Source organism: Lemur catta, chromosome 4 (genome assembly GCF_020740605.2).
Source record: "Lemur catta isolate mLemCat1 chromosome 4, mLemCat1.pri, whole genome shotgun sequence".
NCBI classification, from domain to species: domain Eukaryota; kingdom Metazoa; phylum Chordata; class Mammalia; order Primates; family Lemuridae; genus Lemur; species Lemur catta.
In genome coordinates this window covers 7,211,589-7,229,108 of record NC_059131.1, presented here as the reverse complement: position 1 = coordinate 7,229,108, position 17,520 = coordinate 7,211,589, and the positions used below count along the sequence as shown (strand labels likewise).

Genomic DNA, 17,520 nt, shown 5'->3' with positions numbered 1-17,520 from the left:
GGGAGGCCGAGGCAGGCGGATCGTTTGAGCTCAGGAGTTCGAGACCAGCCTGAGCAAGCGCAAGACCCTGTCTCTACTAAAAATAGAAATTATATGGACAACTAAATATATATATATAGAAAAAATTAGCCGGGCATGGTGGCACATGCCTGTAGTCCCAGCTACTCAGGAGGCTGAGGCAGGAAGATTGCTTGAGCCCAGGAGTTCGAGGTTGCTGTGAGTGAGGCTGACGCCATGGCACTCTAGCCTGGGCAACAGAGTGGGACTCTGTCTCATCAAAAAAAAGAAAAAAAAAAAAAAAAAAAAGACTGGGAGATGAAGAGTTGTTATCTTTCAAAAGGAAGAGCAAAATCTTTTTCTAAAAGATGGAGTAGAAGAAGGATAAAATAGCTATAGAAACTCAAATGAGATGAAGAGGAGGGACGTATAGTTCCATTTAGTGAGTCTAGTTCCAACAAAATTAAAGACTGGGTTATTCAATAAGAGGGAAAGGCAAGAAAAGTTTAGCATTTTAAATTACTGAAAATGGTATGAATGTCTGGAGGGGAAAATATTGCTTCATTTAAAATAATATGTTGAAGTGAAAAGAAAGAAATCTTTGTGGTTAATATTTAATTCTGAGAATAACTTGGTTGAATAAGACAGAAAATGGACTAAAATGAAATGCAAAAGAATTTATTTTTTCCCCTTCTCTAGGTTATTAAGTGACTCTCCATCTTGTAGAGAAAATGATTCAGTACAATCAAGGAAAAATGAAGTATGTATAGATTTTTACTATATTTTAGTCACATGTTCAGATATTTTAGTAATACCTATGCTTTTAAAAAGTTAATTTGATGCTACTTTTTAAATCATGAGGTGGCATTACTTGTGCAATACCGTTTAGTAAGACATTGAAATGATTCATTTATGTGAACAGTGTCGTTGTTCAAGACATGATGGCTAGTAAAATGAATTATACATGGCTTTAGGCTTAGTTCAGTGGCAAAAATGATATAATAGGTTTATAAAGAGCTATAATACCAGTTAGAAAATTTTATGATCTTAGTGCTGTGAAAAAGTACAGATAATAAGCTATAGGATAGAGAAGTAGGGAAGAGATTCAAATTCTGAGTATTTAGGAATGAATTTATATAAAGGATAATTTTATCAAACTGTTACAATATTTTGTGACCTCTATCATTTGTAACTGTATTCAAAGCTAAATCATACATGCACATATACATACGCATGAATGATGATGCTAAACATATTTTCTTCAGACTTATGAAAACTAAAAAAGTAGGTTGGATAATTTTGGTATGATTTGTGAATTTTGCAAGGTATAACAAGCATTTTAATGTTTTCTGTGTTTTTTGTTTTGTTTCAAATAGGAAAGTCAAGAGGTATGTTGATACTGTCAGATATATTGAAAAACTGAGAAAAAGTCATCACTCTAGCAGTGTTTTAATATAGTCATATCCCACCCAGCATTTGGAGTACTACGTCTACCCAAAAGAGACGTTCCCAACCTTTTTTCTACCAAGTATCCTTTTTATTATTGCTTCTATGGATCTGTTGTTTAAAATATATATTTTGTAATTTTCTTGTTTTTATTTATTAAGGATATATAACTGGTAGTAGGAACATATTAACATGTGATAACCAGTGTACTCAAATTGTACTTAATGTAGTAGTAGCCAATAGCAGTTAAACTTGACTAGTTCACTAGCTTGCATATTCTTATTATGGGAAGTAGAGTTTTTGGAGTCTCTAGACCTGCATTGGCGTTTTGGCACTGCCACTTATTAGCAGTGCTGTCGTGGCCTGGTTATTCATCTTTGTTGAATTTTAGTTTATCAAGTAGATATAAAGCTACCATCATTTTAGGGTTTTTGTGAGGATTAATGAGACAATGTTTATAAAGTACCTGACACTGTATCTAAGGCAACACAGAAACTCAACAAGTTAAATTCTTTAATAATGTTACAAAAATGGATTATTAATAATTTAAGTTTGTTTAAAGGTCAACACAGCTTTAAGAACAGTAAAAAAAAAAAAAAGAACAGTAATATATCTTTGAACATACTCATTTTAATGTTCTGAATATTCATTTCAGATGTAGACCTTTTATCTTTATCTTATTAGCACAAATGGTAAAAATATTTTCAAAGAGGTAATTTATAGAAGAGCAGTGGAAGATACCAGAAATGGTACCCTTTATTTCTAATGAATTTAAAGCTTGCTATCGTAGAAGAATTCTGCCAAAGTTAGAGCTTCTCATGCATGTTTACATAAGTGTGTTCATACATGTATACAGTGCTAGAGAAAAAGCAAGTCTTGGGGAAGTTTTTCTATCAATAAAAGTCATGTTAAGGTACAAATATTGTGCCATTATAGAGGACATTATGTTGAGTGGAAAGACAAAATAAGATTATCATTGTTTTCTTTAAGCCTCTCATCTTCAAATATGGCCAGAATTTATAATTATAGTTTTTCACGTTTTGACAGATACAGAAAAAACTGTATACATTAGAAGAACACCTTAGCAATGAGATACAAGCCAAAGAGGAACTAGAGCAGAAATGCAAGTATGTTTTGGAAATTATTAATATTATAAAATTTAAGCTTAAACATTTTACTACAAAAAGAGAGCTACAAAGTAATTATGTAATTATTTTTAAATTTATAGACTTTTAAAATTGTAAATTAGGAGAGTTATTTACTGGTTTTTTTGAAATTCTTTAGATCTGTTAATACTCGCCTAGAGAAAACAGCAAAGGAGCTAGAAGAAGAGGTACAGTTGCCCTACACTTTTAACATTTTTGTCAGTAAAAGTCTTTGATGTCTGATTTACCTATAGAGTTCTTTTTAGTACCATGATAATACATACCGATATCTTGATGTACAGTAAAACCTACCTTATAGCATTGGTGGACAGGACTGAAATTATAGGGTAACTATGTTATAATAGGCTTCATTCTGTTAATGTTTTTGCAAACTTGAGTTAATTTAGCATGCATAGATATTTCAGCTAAAAAAATTGCATTTATAGTATAGTTAATGATATGGCTTAAAAACAAAGAGTGACCATTGTTTTGTTTTATTTTTTTTAATTGCTATTTATAACATTTTAGACACATACTGAACATAGATTCAGTAGTGATAGAAAGTTACAGAAAGTTTGGCTTTCAATAGTAAATAAAACATTTATGGTTTTGATTTTTTAAGGTGAGTGTTTTTTATAAACATGGAAAACACAGTTTTAACAAAATGTTAAAAAAATAGCTTTTTTTTTTTTTAGGTCTTTTTTATCTGTTGGAATATTTTATCTGTTGGAAGTATTTTTTGTTTGACTTGATTTTTATGCATACATTTTGATAATAACTGGAAGCATTTTTTTAGATTACCTTAAGGAAAAATGTGGAGTCAGCCTTACGACAATTAGAAAGAGAAAAGGCACTTCTCCAGCACAAAAATGCAGAATATCAACGGAAAGCTGATCATGAAGCAGACAAGAAACGAAATTTGGAAAATGATGGTTTGTGGTGTAAAATATTAAATGCTTTTCAAGAAAAAAATTAAATGTATATATGTTGTGTTGAAGTTTGCACTTAAATGCTTTTTATCATAGTTAACAGCTTAAAAGATCAACTTGAAGATTTGAAAAAAAGAAATCAAAACTCTCAAATATCCACTGAGAAAGTGAATCAACTCCAGAGACAAGTATGTTGATCTCAGTTTGCTATAAGGATGTTGAGTTTTATTTATGACTGTTTTTGAACATTAGTTTTAATTGGCAATGTTGCAAAAGGCCTCTAATTTTGGAGGGAAGTCCTTGGGAAAATATTTTTAAGCTTTTATTTATTTTAAATAGTTTGTAATGGGTAATAAGTTGATGTATGTTCATTGTGGACTCGTCTGTTGTTTCTTTGATTTTAATTGGAATACCAGCTGGATGAAACCAGTGCTTTGCTGCGAACAGAATCTGATACTGCAGCCCGGTTAAGAAAAACCCAAGCAGAAAGTTCAAAACAGATTCAGCAGCTGGAATCTAATAATAGAGATCTTCAAGATAAAAACTGCCTGCTGGAGACTACCAAGTTAAAACTTGAAAAGGAATTTATTAATCTTCAGTCAGCTCTGGAATCTGAAAGAAGAGACCGAACCCATGGATCAGAGATAATTAATGATTTACAAGGTATTAAAGTGGTGATTGCACTTGAATTAATCTTCATTTGTATTTTGGAAATAGCTTTGGATGATACATAATATGTTGTAGTAGCACATTTCTGTATATACTACTCTTGTTATGTAAAGTTAGAATATTAGAAGTATATTGATATAAAATTTTATGAACAAAATATTTACTTTCAAATAGTATGATTTTAAGTATCAGACTCCTCTGGTAGTAGATTGGGTCCCACTTAAATTAACTGTAGAGCACAATACCAACAAGTATATAACTCCTGCTCACAAATAACAGCTCCAAAATAATGATGTGGCTTCTGTATTTTTTACTCTTATTGAATGTGTATACTTTGTGGGTTTATTGTTTAAAATAATGTTACAATTTTTAGGTAGAATATCTGGCCTAGAAGAAGATTTAAAGAATGGCAAAATCTTACTAGCAAAAGTAGAGCTGGAGAAGAGACAACTACAGGAGAGATTTACTGATTTGGAAAAGGTAAAAGAATTAGCTTTATATTTTTGTAAGAAAATGACAGTACAGTGTCAGATTAGAAAAGTTATTCTAAAATGAGGGAAATCACTAATTGGAATATTTCCATGTACTCCTGGACTCTTTCCTGTTGAGACTTGCTTGTATAGACAAGGGCTGTGTATTTTAAGGCTTCCCGTAGCACCGTACAGCAGCCCTCAGTGCTCGTGGAGGAAGAGACTCTCCTGGAGTGTGTGTAACGAGGATCTTCTCTCTAGGGATCCACGTAAAAATTAAATTTTGACTTGTAACATATCTTAAAAATGATATGATATACAATCATCATGACTTTTGACATTTAGTTTTTCTTTAAAAATACTATGAGCCAGGGCAGATTTCGAGGTTCTGTACAGTTAGCATTTTATTTTCATTCACTTATTTCTTCATTTCTTTAAATATTTGGTGTATCATATGTAGTAGAAATATCAGGATGTAGACCTTGACTTGAATAAAGTCACCTTTAATAGGTAGTTTTTAAAGTAATAATAAAGAACACAGATAAATCTAATGCAGCAGTGTCAATAGAATGATAGAAGTATAGACAGGGTGTATGTATATATTGGGTATATAGGATGAATCCAGGGCAGGATAGCTTGACAAAGTAAAGGCACATTCTGAGTTGAGGAAGACAGCATGAACAAAGGCAAAGAGGATAGAAAATTCAAAAGGCATTGTTTGCTTGTTAAAGTACAAACTATTCAATATTTCTGGAATATAGAATAGGGGTCAGCAAACTTTGCTCTTTTTAGGGCAAGATAGTAAATATTTTGGCTTTTGTGGGCCATACATATAGTCTCTGTTGGAACTACTCAGCTTTGCTGTGATTCATAAAGGCATGGGTGTGGCTATGTTCCAATACAACTTAGAAAAAAAATAGACATTAGATTGAAATTGGCCGGAAGATGTGGTCCTCACGTAAGAGTATGGAGAAATCAATGGCCGAGTAAGGCTACCAGGGGTAGGCTTGAGCTAGATCATGCAAAATTTTGAATACTCTATTAAGAAATTTAGAATATAGTCTCTAAGTAATGGGCCAGCCAATTAACGGCTTTAAATTGGATGTTTTTATTACAGGTACATTTAAGATCGATCACTGTGTGTTATGTGGAGAATAGATTTGAGAAGGACAAGGCTAGGGGCAAGGAGACTAGTCAGAAGACTTTTTCAGTAATGGAGACTTAATTAGTGCAGTAGCTAAAAGGATAGAATATAGGGATGACTTTGAGAAATATTTGGGAGAGGAATGTTTGGCAGCACTTAGTAATTGATTAGATGTGGCATGCAAGTAGTAGTCAAGATGAGTCCCGAGTTTGCAGGTTGTGACTAGATATATAGTGATGCCATTAATTAATAAAGAATAAGGGAAAATGGCTCATTTAGAGGAGATAATGATAAATCCACTTTAGTCCTCTTAAGTTTCAGGTGCCTGTGGGACAGCCAGATTAGAATGTCTACAAGGTAGCCAGCTATGGTAGTGGGAGCTGGAAATATTTGAGAGTCATGAGTATGTAAGTAGCTGAAAGCATCTGAGTGCAGTAACTCATACAGGAAGAGATTATGTAGAGCAGTGATTTTTTTTATAGCAGAGTAGATTACTGTCTTGATGGATTGTGTGGTTTGAAAAAATCATTTTTAGTATTAAAGATTTTATTTGAAAAAAATACCTGTATTTATGATATGAACTATAGAAATCAAAGAATTAGAAAATCTGTGGTATATGTCTAGAAAATAGCAAGAGGGGATAAAGAATACCACCTCCAAAGAACATCAGCATTTAAGTGGGGAAACTTCAGAAGTAACAGGAGAGATGCAGGCAGGATGGAGAGAACCAAGTGACTACAGTGTCAGGAGTGTCAAGGGATAGTTTCAAGGGCAGCAGTTAGTTCAAATAAGATAAAGACTGAATAGTGTCTTTAAAATTTGATATTGAGAATAGCATTGATCAATTTATTGAGCTTAAGCGATCTGAATACAGATCTCAAACCAGTGGTGTGGAGGTGTGGAAGATGGGTACAGTGGGAAGTGAGGAAGTAGAGTACATGGATTACTATTAAAAGAAGTTTGGATGAAGAGGGAGGAGAAATATTGAACATTCTTCATAAGTCTGTTAACAATTTTGAAAGTTTTTGAATTTGTGAGTCAGTCTTTTTTGTTGATAACTGCCATCTTAAATTTCTAATAGGAAAAGAGCAACATGGAAATAGATATGACATACCAACTAAAAGTTATACAGCAGAGCTTAGAACAAGAGGAGGCTGAACACAAAGCCACAAAGGCACGGCTAGCAGATAAAAATAAGATTTATGAATCCATTGAAGAAGCTAAATCAGAAGCCATGAAAGGTATGCATTTTTAAAAGAGGGTTTTCCAGCAGCATTTTCCTAAGAAGTGATTCTATATTCAACTCTTTGGTTTTGAAAAATATTTGTTTTATTGCCAAATATTAGGAACTGGAGGGGAAAAAACTATTATGGAAGCTTTACATAGTTTTTTTTTTTCTTTGCATCATTACAACAATTATTTCTAAGATAGGTTCAAACATAAAATTATTTGACCAAGTTTTTAGATCAGAAAGAAATTAATATTTCAGTGGTATCAATATTAACAGGTATACAGACTGAAGTTCTAGATATATGTACTCAGATTTGGGGAATATATTCTTTTTTGTAATATTTATTATGGTTTGACATTTTATCAGATTGTATTACAAAATTCTTGCCAGTTTATGCAAGATAAAGATTTAAAAATAATAGGTAGCCTAACTAAAATATAAGGTCACTAAATATTTTGATCTCTGGCATGATGAAGTTACTAGCCAGATTGGTAAAAGCTGCATAATACTAATAGAACCAGGTAACTTTTCCACAAACCAGACTTTATCCTGGAATTGTCTTAGGATAATTTCTTGTTTTCCAAACTATTTATAATTATGATGGATTTGAAATTCCAGAGGAAATCAGTACTTTAAAGTATTCTTGTACAAGTCTTAAAACTCTTGAACAGAAATTTCATTTCATATTGAAGCATAACCTTTATGAAAAAGTAACTTAGCACATAAATTGACTTTAATTATTGCATATAATTAAAATTACAGATTTTCGTATTAAAATCAGGTTAGTTTAAGGCGCTAATTCAGGATAAGAAATGAAAAGAGGCCGGGCGTTGTGGCTCACGCCTGTAATCCTAGCACTCTGGGAGGCCGAGGCGGGCGGATCGCTTGAGGTCAGGAGTTCGAGACCAGCCTGAGCAAGAGTGAGACCCCGTCTCTACTAAAAATAGAAACAAATTATCTGGCCAACTAAAATATATATAGAAAAAATTAGCCGGGCATGGTGGCGCATGCCTGTAGTCCCAGCTACTCGGGAGGCTGAGGCAGGAGGATCGCTTAAGCCCAGGAGTTTGAGGTTGCTGTGAGCTAGGCTGACACCACGGCACTCACTCTAGCCCGGGCAACAAAGCGAGACTCTGTCTCAAAAAAAAAAAAAGAAATGAAATGAGTGTTTTATTTAGAAAAATATAATTGGGAGGGAGGAAGTTAGTGGGCCACATTTCTTTGTCTGTGGCCTAGAAGACAGAGTTGAATTATCTTCATTGAGGTATAATTTATATGCAATAAAATGTAAACATTTTTGACATTTGTGATACACTCACATAACTACCACCCAAAACAAGATATAAAATATTTTCATCACCTCAATAAATTCCTTTGTGCCTCTTTGTATTCTCAATGCCTACATTACGGTGATTATTTCTTGAAATGAATACATTCATTCATTGGTTATTCTCTGAACTGATGAAAATGAACCAGTTCAGTATAATGTAACTACCATTTTTTCATACTATTATTTACAACACTAATATAAGAATGCTGGATGACCTCCATCTTTTACACATGAGTACACAAAACTGTTGAATATTATAGATGGTATTCAAATCTGAGCCTAAACCTTTTGGTCTTTCTGCCACATGACGTTGCTTCCTTGGATTAAAAATATGGCTTACTAAATAGTTACTAGCTGTGTGACATTGTCTAGTTACTTAAACTTTCTATGCCTGGTTCCTGTAAAGGAACAATTACAGTATTGTTAGATTGATGTGAAAATCAAGTGTAATAACACATGTAGAGTGCTTAGAAATTAGTAGTAGTAGTACATGAAGAATGTTTCTTTTTTCTATACTTTTGAAGACCATTAAAAGCTAAAAGTTTTTAATAAATGATAATTAGATGTTGAGCATTAGGTATGAAGGAACAGAAAAACTCTAGTTGGATTTGAGCTGAAGTACTAGTCAATATATCAAAAGATAATCCTTTAACTGTAATAACTTACATTCAATATTGAAATCACTTGGTTAGACAAACTTTCTGCTCTTCATTTCAAGATGGAAGAAGCTTTTAAAAGCCTTTTCTGATTAATAAAACAGATTAAAAGTTTATTGCAAATCTTTTGGAAAATACAGGAAAGTTAAAAGAAAAAAGCAGAGATTACCCATAATTCTACTAATTAGGGTAATATGTTATATATTTTCTCCATTTTCTATACTTTTTTTTTCTTTTAAAATCATTGTGAGCATTTTCTTAGGTTATTAAAAATGCTTCTTAAATAATGAGCATTTACCAAGTGCTTGCCGTATGCCAGACAGCTTTTAAGTGCCACATGTGTATTAACTCAAAAATCTTCATAACATCCCTGGGAGGGAAGGTGGTGCTATTGTCCCTGTCCCAGAGAGCTTAATCACCTCGCCTGCCTGGTCAAATAATTAGTGTCAGAGCCAGGGTTTAAGCTCAAGAAGTTTAGTTCCAGAGTCTTACCCTTCACTGTCTCCCTAAAAGATAATTTTCAATATCTGCATAATAATATGTTAGTAGGGAAAGAGCCATAGAGGTCATAGAATCTACCTGTATTGTTTTAAGGTAAAAGTAGTAATTACTAAACCGAGAGACATTGAATTGTGGGAAAATTTTTTAAAAAAGCTTTAAAGATGTAAGCGTCTATTATAGAACACAAAAGCAGGATTATCCTGCATCCATTGGAATAAATGTAATATTGCAGAGTGTGATACATTTTTACACTGCAAATAAAACTCCTAATTTTCAAGCATGAAATTCTTGACATTTCAAATATGTTGAAAGGAGTGATGAAAATGTTAATTGAAAATTAATAAAAATATAAGGCAGCATGACTTATTGTAATTTTTATTAGCACTGTGTCATATATTTGATCTGCTTTTATTTGTAAATTTATGATTATGTCCATTTTTATTATAATAGAAATGGAGAAGAAGCTATTGGAGGAAAGGACTTTAAAACAGAAAGTGGAGAATCTATTGCTGGAAGCTGAAAAAAGGTGCTCCCTATTAGACTGTGACCTCAAGCAGTCACAACAGAAAATAAATGAGCTCCTTAAACAGAAAGATGTGCTAAATGAGGATGTAAGTATTAATTTTACTAATACTAATAAACTATTTAATGAATTAATAAGAAATTAGGTTTATTGGTAAAGGTCTAATGATGGTTTCATAATTTAAAAAATTTTTCTATAAAATAGCATTCTACAGCCTGTAGGTTTAAGCATATCATTTGATGATATACTAAATGAGCCATACTTTAAAATTTTTAAAAATTATTTTTACCTCAAAGATTATATTTTATTTTAAAGGTATATTTATAACATTCTTAGAAATATAAAAAGTATTTTACTAAGAAATGAATTAGCTTCCTAAGGGTAAGAATCTATTTTTGTATCACCATATTTGATGCCACTTTGTTGATAAGAAAAATCAATTTACTACTATACCAAGTTCACAATTTGTTTTTTAGGTTAGAAACTTGACATTAAAAATAGAGCAGGAAACTCAGAAGCGTTGCCTTACGCAAAATGACTTGAAGATGCAAACACAGCAAGTTAACACACTAAAAATGTCAGAAAAGCAATTAAAACAAGAGAATAACCATCTCATGGAAATGAAAATGAACTTGGAAAAACAAAACGCTGAACTTCGAAAGTAAGTTTGAGACAAAGTTTTAATATGCACAATTATCTACTTGTAAATTATCTTAATTTTGGTGTATCTGGGGATTTTCTTTTGATCATTTTACTCTCCTGACCATATTTTCCCTTTCTTTCTGCAAAAGTTGTGTGTTGAATGCCACTGTTGTCCTTAAAGAAGACTGTATTTGTTTCCCCAACAGTTTTTCACTGCTGCTACCTAATGATAATATGAGGTAGAGAAGGTATGTTGGTGTTGCAGCAAAGGAAAATGTCTGTGATTTTCACTCCATAAGATTCTTCCTCAGGACTGCCTCTCAAGCCTGTTGTCCATGTGCCTTTTGTAATGATTTTGTAGGATATACTCTAGTGCTCTACTTAATGTACTTAGAAAGTGGAAAGCATATTGTTAAAATACTTTAAAAATATACAGTAAGTATGCTATTAAAGTTTTTCTCATTCATTCTATTAGTAGTATAATTACTTCCCAATCGTGACTAAAGGTCATATTGGACCCCAGGTATTTGATGAGAGGCAGTGTGATAGAGTGGAAAGAAACATAGGCTTTGGAGCAGACAGACTGAGGTGTGAATATCAGTTCCATTGCTTACTAGTTGACCAACATTTGGCAAAATAGTTTAAGCTCTCTGAGCCTTTTATCACACCTTTGAAAGAGGGCAGTAATAGCTTGCTTGTTAGGGATCTTGTAAAGGACACCCATGATTCATTTAAAGCATCCAGCACACAATAAATGGTAGGGACTGTTAATGCTACAACTATTACTGTTAATACCACTACAACTATGACTGTTACTCTACCATTTTTCTTTTTTTTTGGTATCTTGAAGTTTTTATTTATTTATTTTTATTTTTTTACTCTACTGTTTTCATCATTGTTGATTGCCTGCTTTTTACATACCTGTGATAGATCCATAAAATTGACACTATCCAGGAAAGGATGCTCAAAATATTCGTGTAGACTTTGTTCTTTTTGCTGATCTGTTTATTGCCAGAGTAAGCGTAGACTCTTAATGAGAGTTCAACTTTTAAAATTGGAACTAGATACTAGGCTTGTGGCCCACACCTGTAATCCCAGCACTTCAGGAGGCCTAGGTGAGAAGATCACTTGAGCCCAGGAGTTCAGGACCAGCCTGGGCAACATAGCAAGACTCCCATCTCTACAAAAAAATATAATAATGTTGGTGCACATCTGTAGTCAGTCCCAGTTATTCAGGGAGGCTGAGGCAGGAGGATCACTTGAGCCCAGGAGTTTGAGGTTGTAGTGAGCTATGATGATGCCACTTCATTGTAGCCCAGGTGACAGAGCAAGACCTTGTGAAAATAAAATAAAATATAATAAAATAAAATTAGAACTAGAAATTGGAACAGTATTCAGACATTTTCATCTTTGATTTTTTTGTTTTGTTTTGCTTTGTTTTTCTGTATATCAAGTTTATTCTTCTCATTTTAGGCCTGCTTTTTCCATTTAACAGAAAACTTGGCCATTGACAGCTCTAGAGATATGTCTTATAGCTTCATTTATTTGGAGAGACTCTGATCAAACTTTATTGGAATCCAAGTTCAGAAAGCACCCCAAAGTCCTGGGATTAAACTCATTGGCCTAGCTTCAGTCAGCAGCCTAAGCAGTGAATCCTAGGCTCTAGGGAATACAGTTTAAAACTGCTTGGCTGAATGTTGTCCATAGTATCTATCCTAACAATGGTGTTTATATGAATGCAAGAGGTAGTTAATCATCTAGATTGTGCTTTTCCCTCAGTTCTAATAACACTTTGTTTATACCTTATTTGTGGTACTTAGTATATATACCTCTTATTTTCTTTCTAAGTTCACATGGGTCTCTTGTTTTTTAATCTCTGTTTTCCTAGTCACTCCTCCCCAAAGATACCCATGTTTTCTATCTCAACCACCTAATAGGTTATAAATTCACTGAAGGACAAAAATCATTTCTGTTTTGTTCTCTCCAATCCTTGATTAAGGTCTTGCACATAGAATATCTTCAATAAATGTTGCATGAATGAATGCTTCCCTATTATGTGTAAGGCATTGGAATAGTCACTGGGAGAGATAGAAAGATTTATCAAGTACATGTCCTACTCTGGAGAAGCTACTAATGTTTTATCAGAAGTTATTTATTGGGGAGAGGAGGTAAGGCAAGTACATAAATAATTGGAATGTTAGGTCAAAAGAAAAAGATACATACAAAGGGAATTTACATATGAAGTGCTATATAGGCTGCTTTTTAAAATGGCCAACATATATATCTCTTCTTCCTTCTAAGATTCTAGTAAAATTCTAGTAAGGAAATTTTTAAATATATGAACCCATAATAAGAATGACAATGGGATGGAGGGCAAGAAGGTCCTTTGATGGCAACTGATAGAATCCTTGTGACTATTGAAGTGGAATGAAGGGAGCAAGGACTATGTATAAGGCCAGGAGTATATATAAAATGGGATGCAGATGAAGAAAAAAACATTTCAATATTCAAAGGAAATGCCTTGAAGGGCTGGAGTAAATGTGGCACTGTGAATGGAATAATCGACTGGTCATACTTCACCACCACCCTTATAGAAATGTCTGCAGCCAGGTACCTCCCACTACTGTTATGAAACCACAAGGGGGTTTGGGCTTAGGTCTAGCTGCTCTCTGCACAAAGATCCCATTATTGAGACACGAGGATTGCCAACAAAGAAGCGAATTTTTTAATACGAAAGATGTATGTCAGGAGAACAGGGAATCAGTATCAGCCTCAAATCGGTCTCCCTAACAAACAGTATGGGCTTTACAAGGAGGGGCTATGTGCATTGGAACAAGTTGTGATGAAATTAACAGGGGGCTACCTGCATTGGCGCAGCTTGTGGGGGCTGGTGAGTCTTGGCATCAGGAACTTTGCCTCAGAGCTTCAGAGTCTTAGCTCCTTGTCTTGCAGAAATTCTGCCATTTCTGTGAAACAACTTAGAAAGTTCAGGTAGTTAAAATTTTCAGGATTCTGGTCATCATGCCCTACTGGCCTGAGAATCTAAAACATGAGAAGGAGAGGCTTAGAAAAACATATAGGGGTCATTGAAATTTGTTCATAGACCACTAGAGTTCCTCTGAGAGCATTATCCTCTAAAGAAACTGGGCACAACCTCTAGGGTATTATAATGGAATAGCTAGTATGGGGTGAAAAGCCTTCTTCAGTCCGGCATTTAGGGATCCTACTGCTTAATGCTGGCTTTTTAAGCCTCTCATCTTAAACTGAAGCTTGCCAATGAGAAAACTCCTCCCATGTGCATAGAGATTAAAATTTCTCTCACTTCCTTTCTAAATAAATAACCATGAGGAAAGCCTTCAATATCAAAGAGGAAGACTATGGTAGAGAAAAAAGGAAAAGAAAAAGCGCCCTAAAGGAAACATACATCAAGGAGTAGAAGAGAACTTCTAAAAGTTCTGTAATGACAGAAACATTATAAAAATCCTCTTGTAATTAGTATTTATTAAAAATTTCAGGAGATACCACTTCCACTTATTCTAGAATAGGAAAGTGCTCTCAAAGATTAAAAATATACTGCCAATATAAATTGACTAGAAGGGTTCAAAGAAAAGGTGAAATTTTACAAAACGTAGAGCAAAAAGAAATGATATGGAAGATGCAAAAGAAATAGGTAAGACATAGAGAGACTGTTCCAAGAGTTCTAGCACCCAGCTAATAAGAATTCCAGAGAGGACTAAACACCATGGGGAGGAAATTGTTAAAGGAATAATAGAGAATTTCCCATAGCTCTTGAAAAGTCTTTAGATTGAAAGGACCCAGCAACTGAATGAAAAAAGACCTACATCTCGACATGTTCTCGTGAAATTTCAAAAACAAAGACAAAGGATGGGAGTGCTAGAGTTCTCATCTAACAGACCGGGGGTATTATGCTTTGTGGTTGAAGTAAAAAGAAATAGAGCCTTAATCATGTCACTTAAACCAATGATACAACTATTAATATTTGGGGTTTGGGGAGAAGCTGGGGGTGGCAAGAGAGCTAAATTCAAGTCTAGCAGCAGGGAATTGGTAAATGATATCTAAAATTTATGTCAAGAAATAGCTGAAATGTGGAGGTAACCACCGAAAGAACAAAACCCAGAAATGAAACAAAGTGATATCTTGTAGATGGGTAGGATTGGTGGGGTTGGAGAGGAGTAGATTAAGAGGCTGTTATTTCTTTGTATAATAATTCCTTCCTGCTCTTCTGTACTATTCATTTGTAACCATGTGCCTATTACATGGTTACTTCCTGAAAAATGCTTTTCTTAAATATCTAATAATTGTTGGGTTTCTAAAGTTACATATAAGTGAATGATATGGGCTCTTCAAGAAGATCTTGATATTGAAATTATACTAGGGTGTGCTACAAGTGGGCTTAACTGATGATGGTCAGTTTTAAAACTTGACCTTTCATGGGTGGGACATGGAAAATGTATATAACCTAAACTTATGTACCCCCATGATGAGCTGAAATAAAAAAAAAAAAAAAACTTGACCTTTCATATATTTATTATTAGCATCTCTCACATTTTTGAGTCAGAAATAAGAATCATGAATTCTCAATAATATACTCATCAACAATAAAATACAGAGATAATATGGATAAGTGACATTGAGTCATAACTTCCTTTTTACCCAGAGGTTTAAAAGCCAATAAGTAAGCAAAGTGATTGAATTGTGTTAGATGTGAATAGGATGAGTGTTCTAAGTAATATAGTGGAATTGTTTACTCCAAGTCTTTCTTTTTTTTTTAATTTTTATTTTTTTCTGTAACACTGTTTTGAAGACATGAGTCTTTCTTGCTGCATACTTTTTTTTTAAATATCCAAGTGGTATCAAAATATCTCTCGTTGTAAAATACTCAGACCTATATTTAAATAAAGAAAGAAGAAAGAAAATAGAAGTTCCCCTTCATGAATTCAGACATTTTCCTCTCTGCAGAGATAACATATCCTAACAGTTTGTTATCTGTCCTTTATTTATCCTATTTCTGTACCTGTACCTATACATCTGAACAAATATATTAATATATAGGGTTGGGTTTTTGTACATTTTATTTTGGTTTTTGCTTATTTGTTAATTATATCATAGAAGTTATATTGTTTTCTAACTTGCTTTTCCGCTTAGTTTTGGCTTGCAATAACTATAATTTTTATGTTTTTGCAAGGAGCCTAGAATTTAGTGTAGTATTTGAACCCATCTTCTTAAATGGGTTGTTGGGCTCACTTTTTATTTTATTTTTTAGTTTATTTCTTTATTTAAGATTAACAAACATATGGAAAAAGTACACAAATAAGTGGAGAGCTCAGTGAATTTTTACAAAGTATGTAAATCTGTACAGTTACCATCCAAATTTAGATATAAAATGAGCACTCCTGATCTCCCTACAGGCCCTCTTCCACAGATTTCTTTCACTCCCCCAAAGATAACTAAAGTTCAGGTACTCCTTGAATTCTACTATGTGGTTGGCATACATGGTTGATAACAGTGTATGTATGGGAATGCATAATTCGGTGTTGTTTAGTATAACACTGTTGGGTCTCAGACCACCTTTATATTCTAAAAATTATCGAAGATTCCAAAGAGTTCTTGTTTATGTGATTTATCTAATGATATCTGTTGTGTTCAGAATTAAAACTGAGACAATTTTGAAACACAAGAACACACAAGCACACACTTCATTAGCCATTGTATGTCACATAGCTGCCGGAAAAGTCCAGATGCACTCGTGAGGCAATGAGAGTAAAAAAATGCAGTGGTGCTTAGTATTATTATGAAAATGATCTGACTTCATGGATTTCCTGAAAGGACCTCAGGGACTCCCAGGAGTTCCCCAGACCATACTTCAAAACTTGCTGGTTTAAAATGTGTATAATTTATTCAAACCTTTGATTTGATGTCCTCACAGAGAACGTCAAGATGCAGATGGGCAAATGAAAGAGCTCCAGGATCAGCTTGAAGCGGAACAGTATTTCTCAGTAAGTTCTAGACACATTAATTTGAAAATCGCTGTACTTGTAGAATTTTGTTTTTTAATTTTTACTCAGAACCAGGAGAATGATTCTTGTCTTTGCAATATATTTGTATAGCAAACACCAGACAGAGTTATGGATGGGATGTTTTGTATCACACACCTCTTAAAAAGAGCAAGTGGGCAAAAGAATGTAGATCGTTTAGCAAAAGTCCATTATCATTGCTAGAAAAATAATCGTAAGCACAATACCATACCCTATGAAGCTGATTAAAAGCATTGCTTTTTGAGGAGGAATATATTTTCATAATGAATAAAATTGTCATTTTAACCTTTGTGCTTTTTAAAGATCAGTTTTAAAGTGTGAAGTAGAAACTGTCACCTCTGTTTCATTTATTTAAGCCAATAAAATTTTCTTGTCTAAATTAGTAATATTTTTCCTTGGCTCCTCATTCATCCTACCTATGTCTGCCATGCAATAAGAAATAACCACTCTGATAGGAGTCATAAATCACGCTTCTAAATTATTAACTGAACTTTTATTAATCAATCAGCTGATGACCAGAAAATAGGACAGTTCATTAAACTATTAATTTACTCAGGGGCTCAATATAAGAAAATATTTGTATGTTTCCTTTTTTGTCTGGATAGGTTTTGAATGTACAAATAATATTCCTGGTGATGATGCTATAAATTTCTATTTTGTTATTTAGACCCTCTATAAAACACAAGTTCGGGAACTTAAAGAAGAATGTGAAGAAAAGACCAAACTTTGTAAAGAATTGCAGCAAAAGAAACAGGAATTACAGGATGAAAGGTAAGGACAA

At 33.5% G+C, this 17,520-nt stretch overlaps 1 protein-coding gene across 5 annotated transcripts in view; it reads left to right on the top strand.

The window, feature by feature from the left end:
• The window catches only part of ROCK2 (Rho associated coiled-coil containing protein kinase 2), a 122,315-nt gene that overhangs the window by 84,789 nt on the left and 20,006 nt on the right, over positions 1-17,520 (top strand). For all 5 annotated transcript variants that reach the window (XR_006734622.1, XR_006734623.1, XR_006734624.1 and 2 more), the window contains 13 exons: positions 697-757; positions 1,374-1,385; positions 2,491-2,570; positions 2,728-2,776; positions 3,385-3,520; positions 3,614-3,705; positions 3,934-4,180; positions 4,560-4,666; positions 6,882-7,041; positions 9,969-10,129; positions 10,518-10,702; positions 16,631-16,700; positions 17,407-17,510. Coding sequence is in view for 2 of the 5 variants with exons in the window: in XM_045549044.1 (XP_045405000.1) it covers positions 697-757; positions 1,374-1,385; positions 2,491-2,570; positions 2,728-2,776; positions 3,385-3,520; positions 3,614-3,705; positions 3,934-4,180; positions 4,560-4,666; positions 6,882-7,041; positions 9,969-10,129; positions 10,518-10,702; positions 16,631-16,700; positions 17,407-17,510 (1,464 nt within the window). In the remaining 3 variants the exon portion in view is untranslated. The remainder of the gene's footprint in view (positions 1-696; positions 758-1,373; positions 1,386-2,490; positions 2,571-2,727; positions 2,777-3,384; positions 3,521-3,613; positions 3,706-3,933; positions 4,181-4,559; positions 4,667-6,881; positions 7,042-9,968; positions 10,130-10,517; positions 10,703-16,630; positions 16,701-17,406; positions 17,511-17,520) is intronic.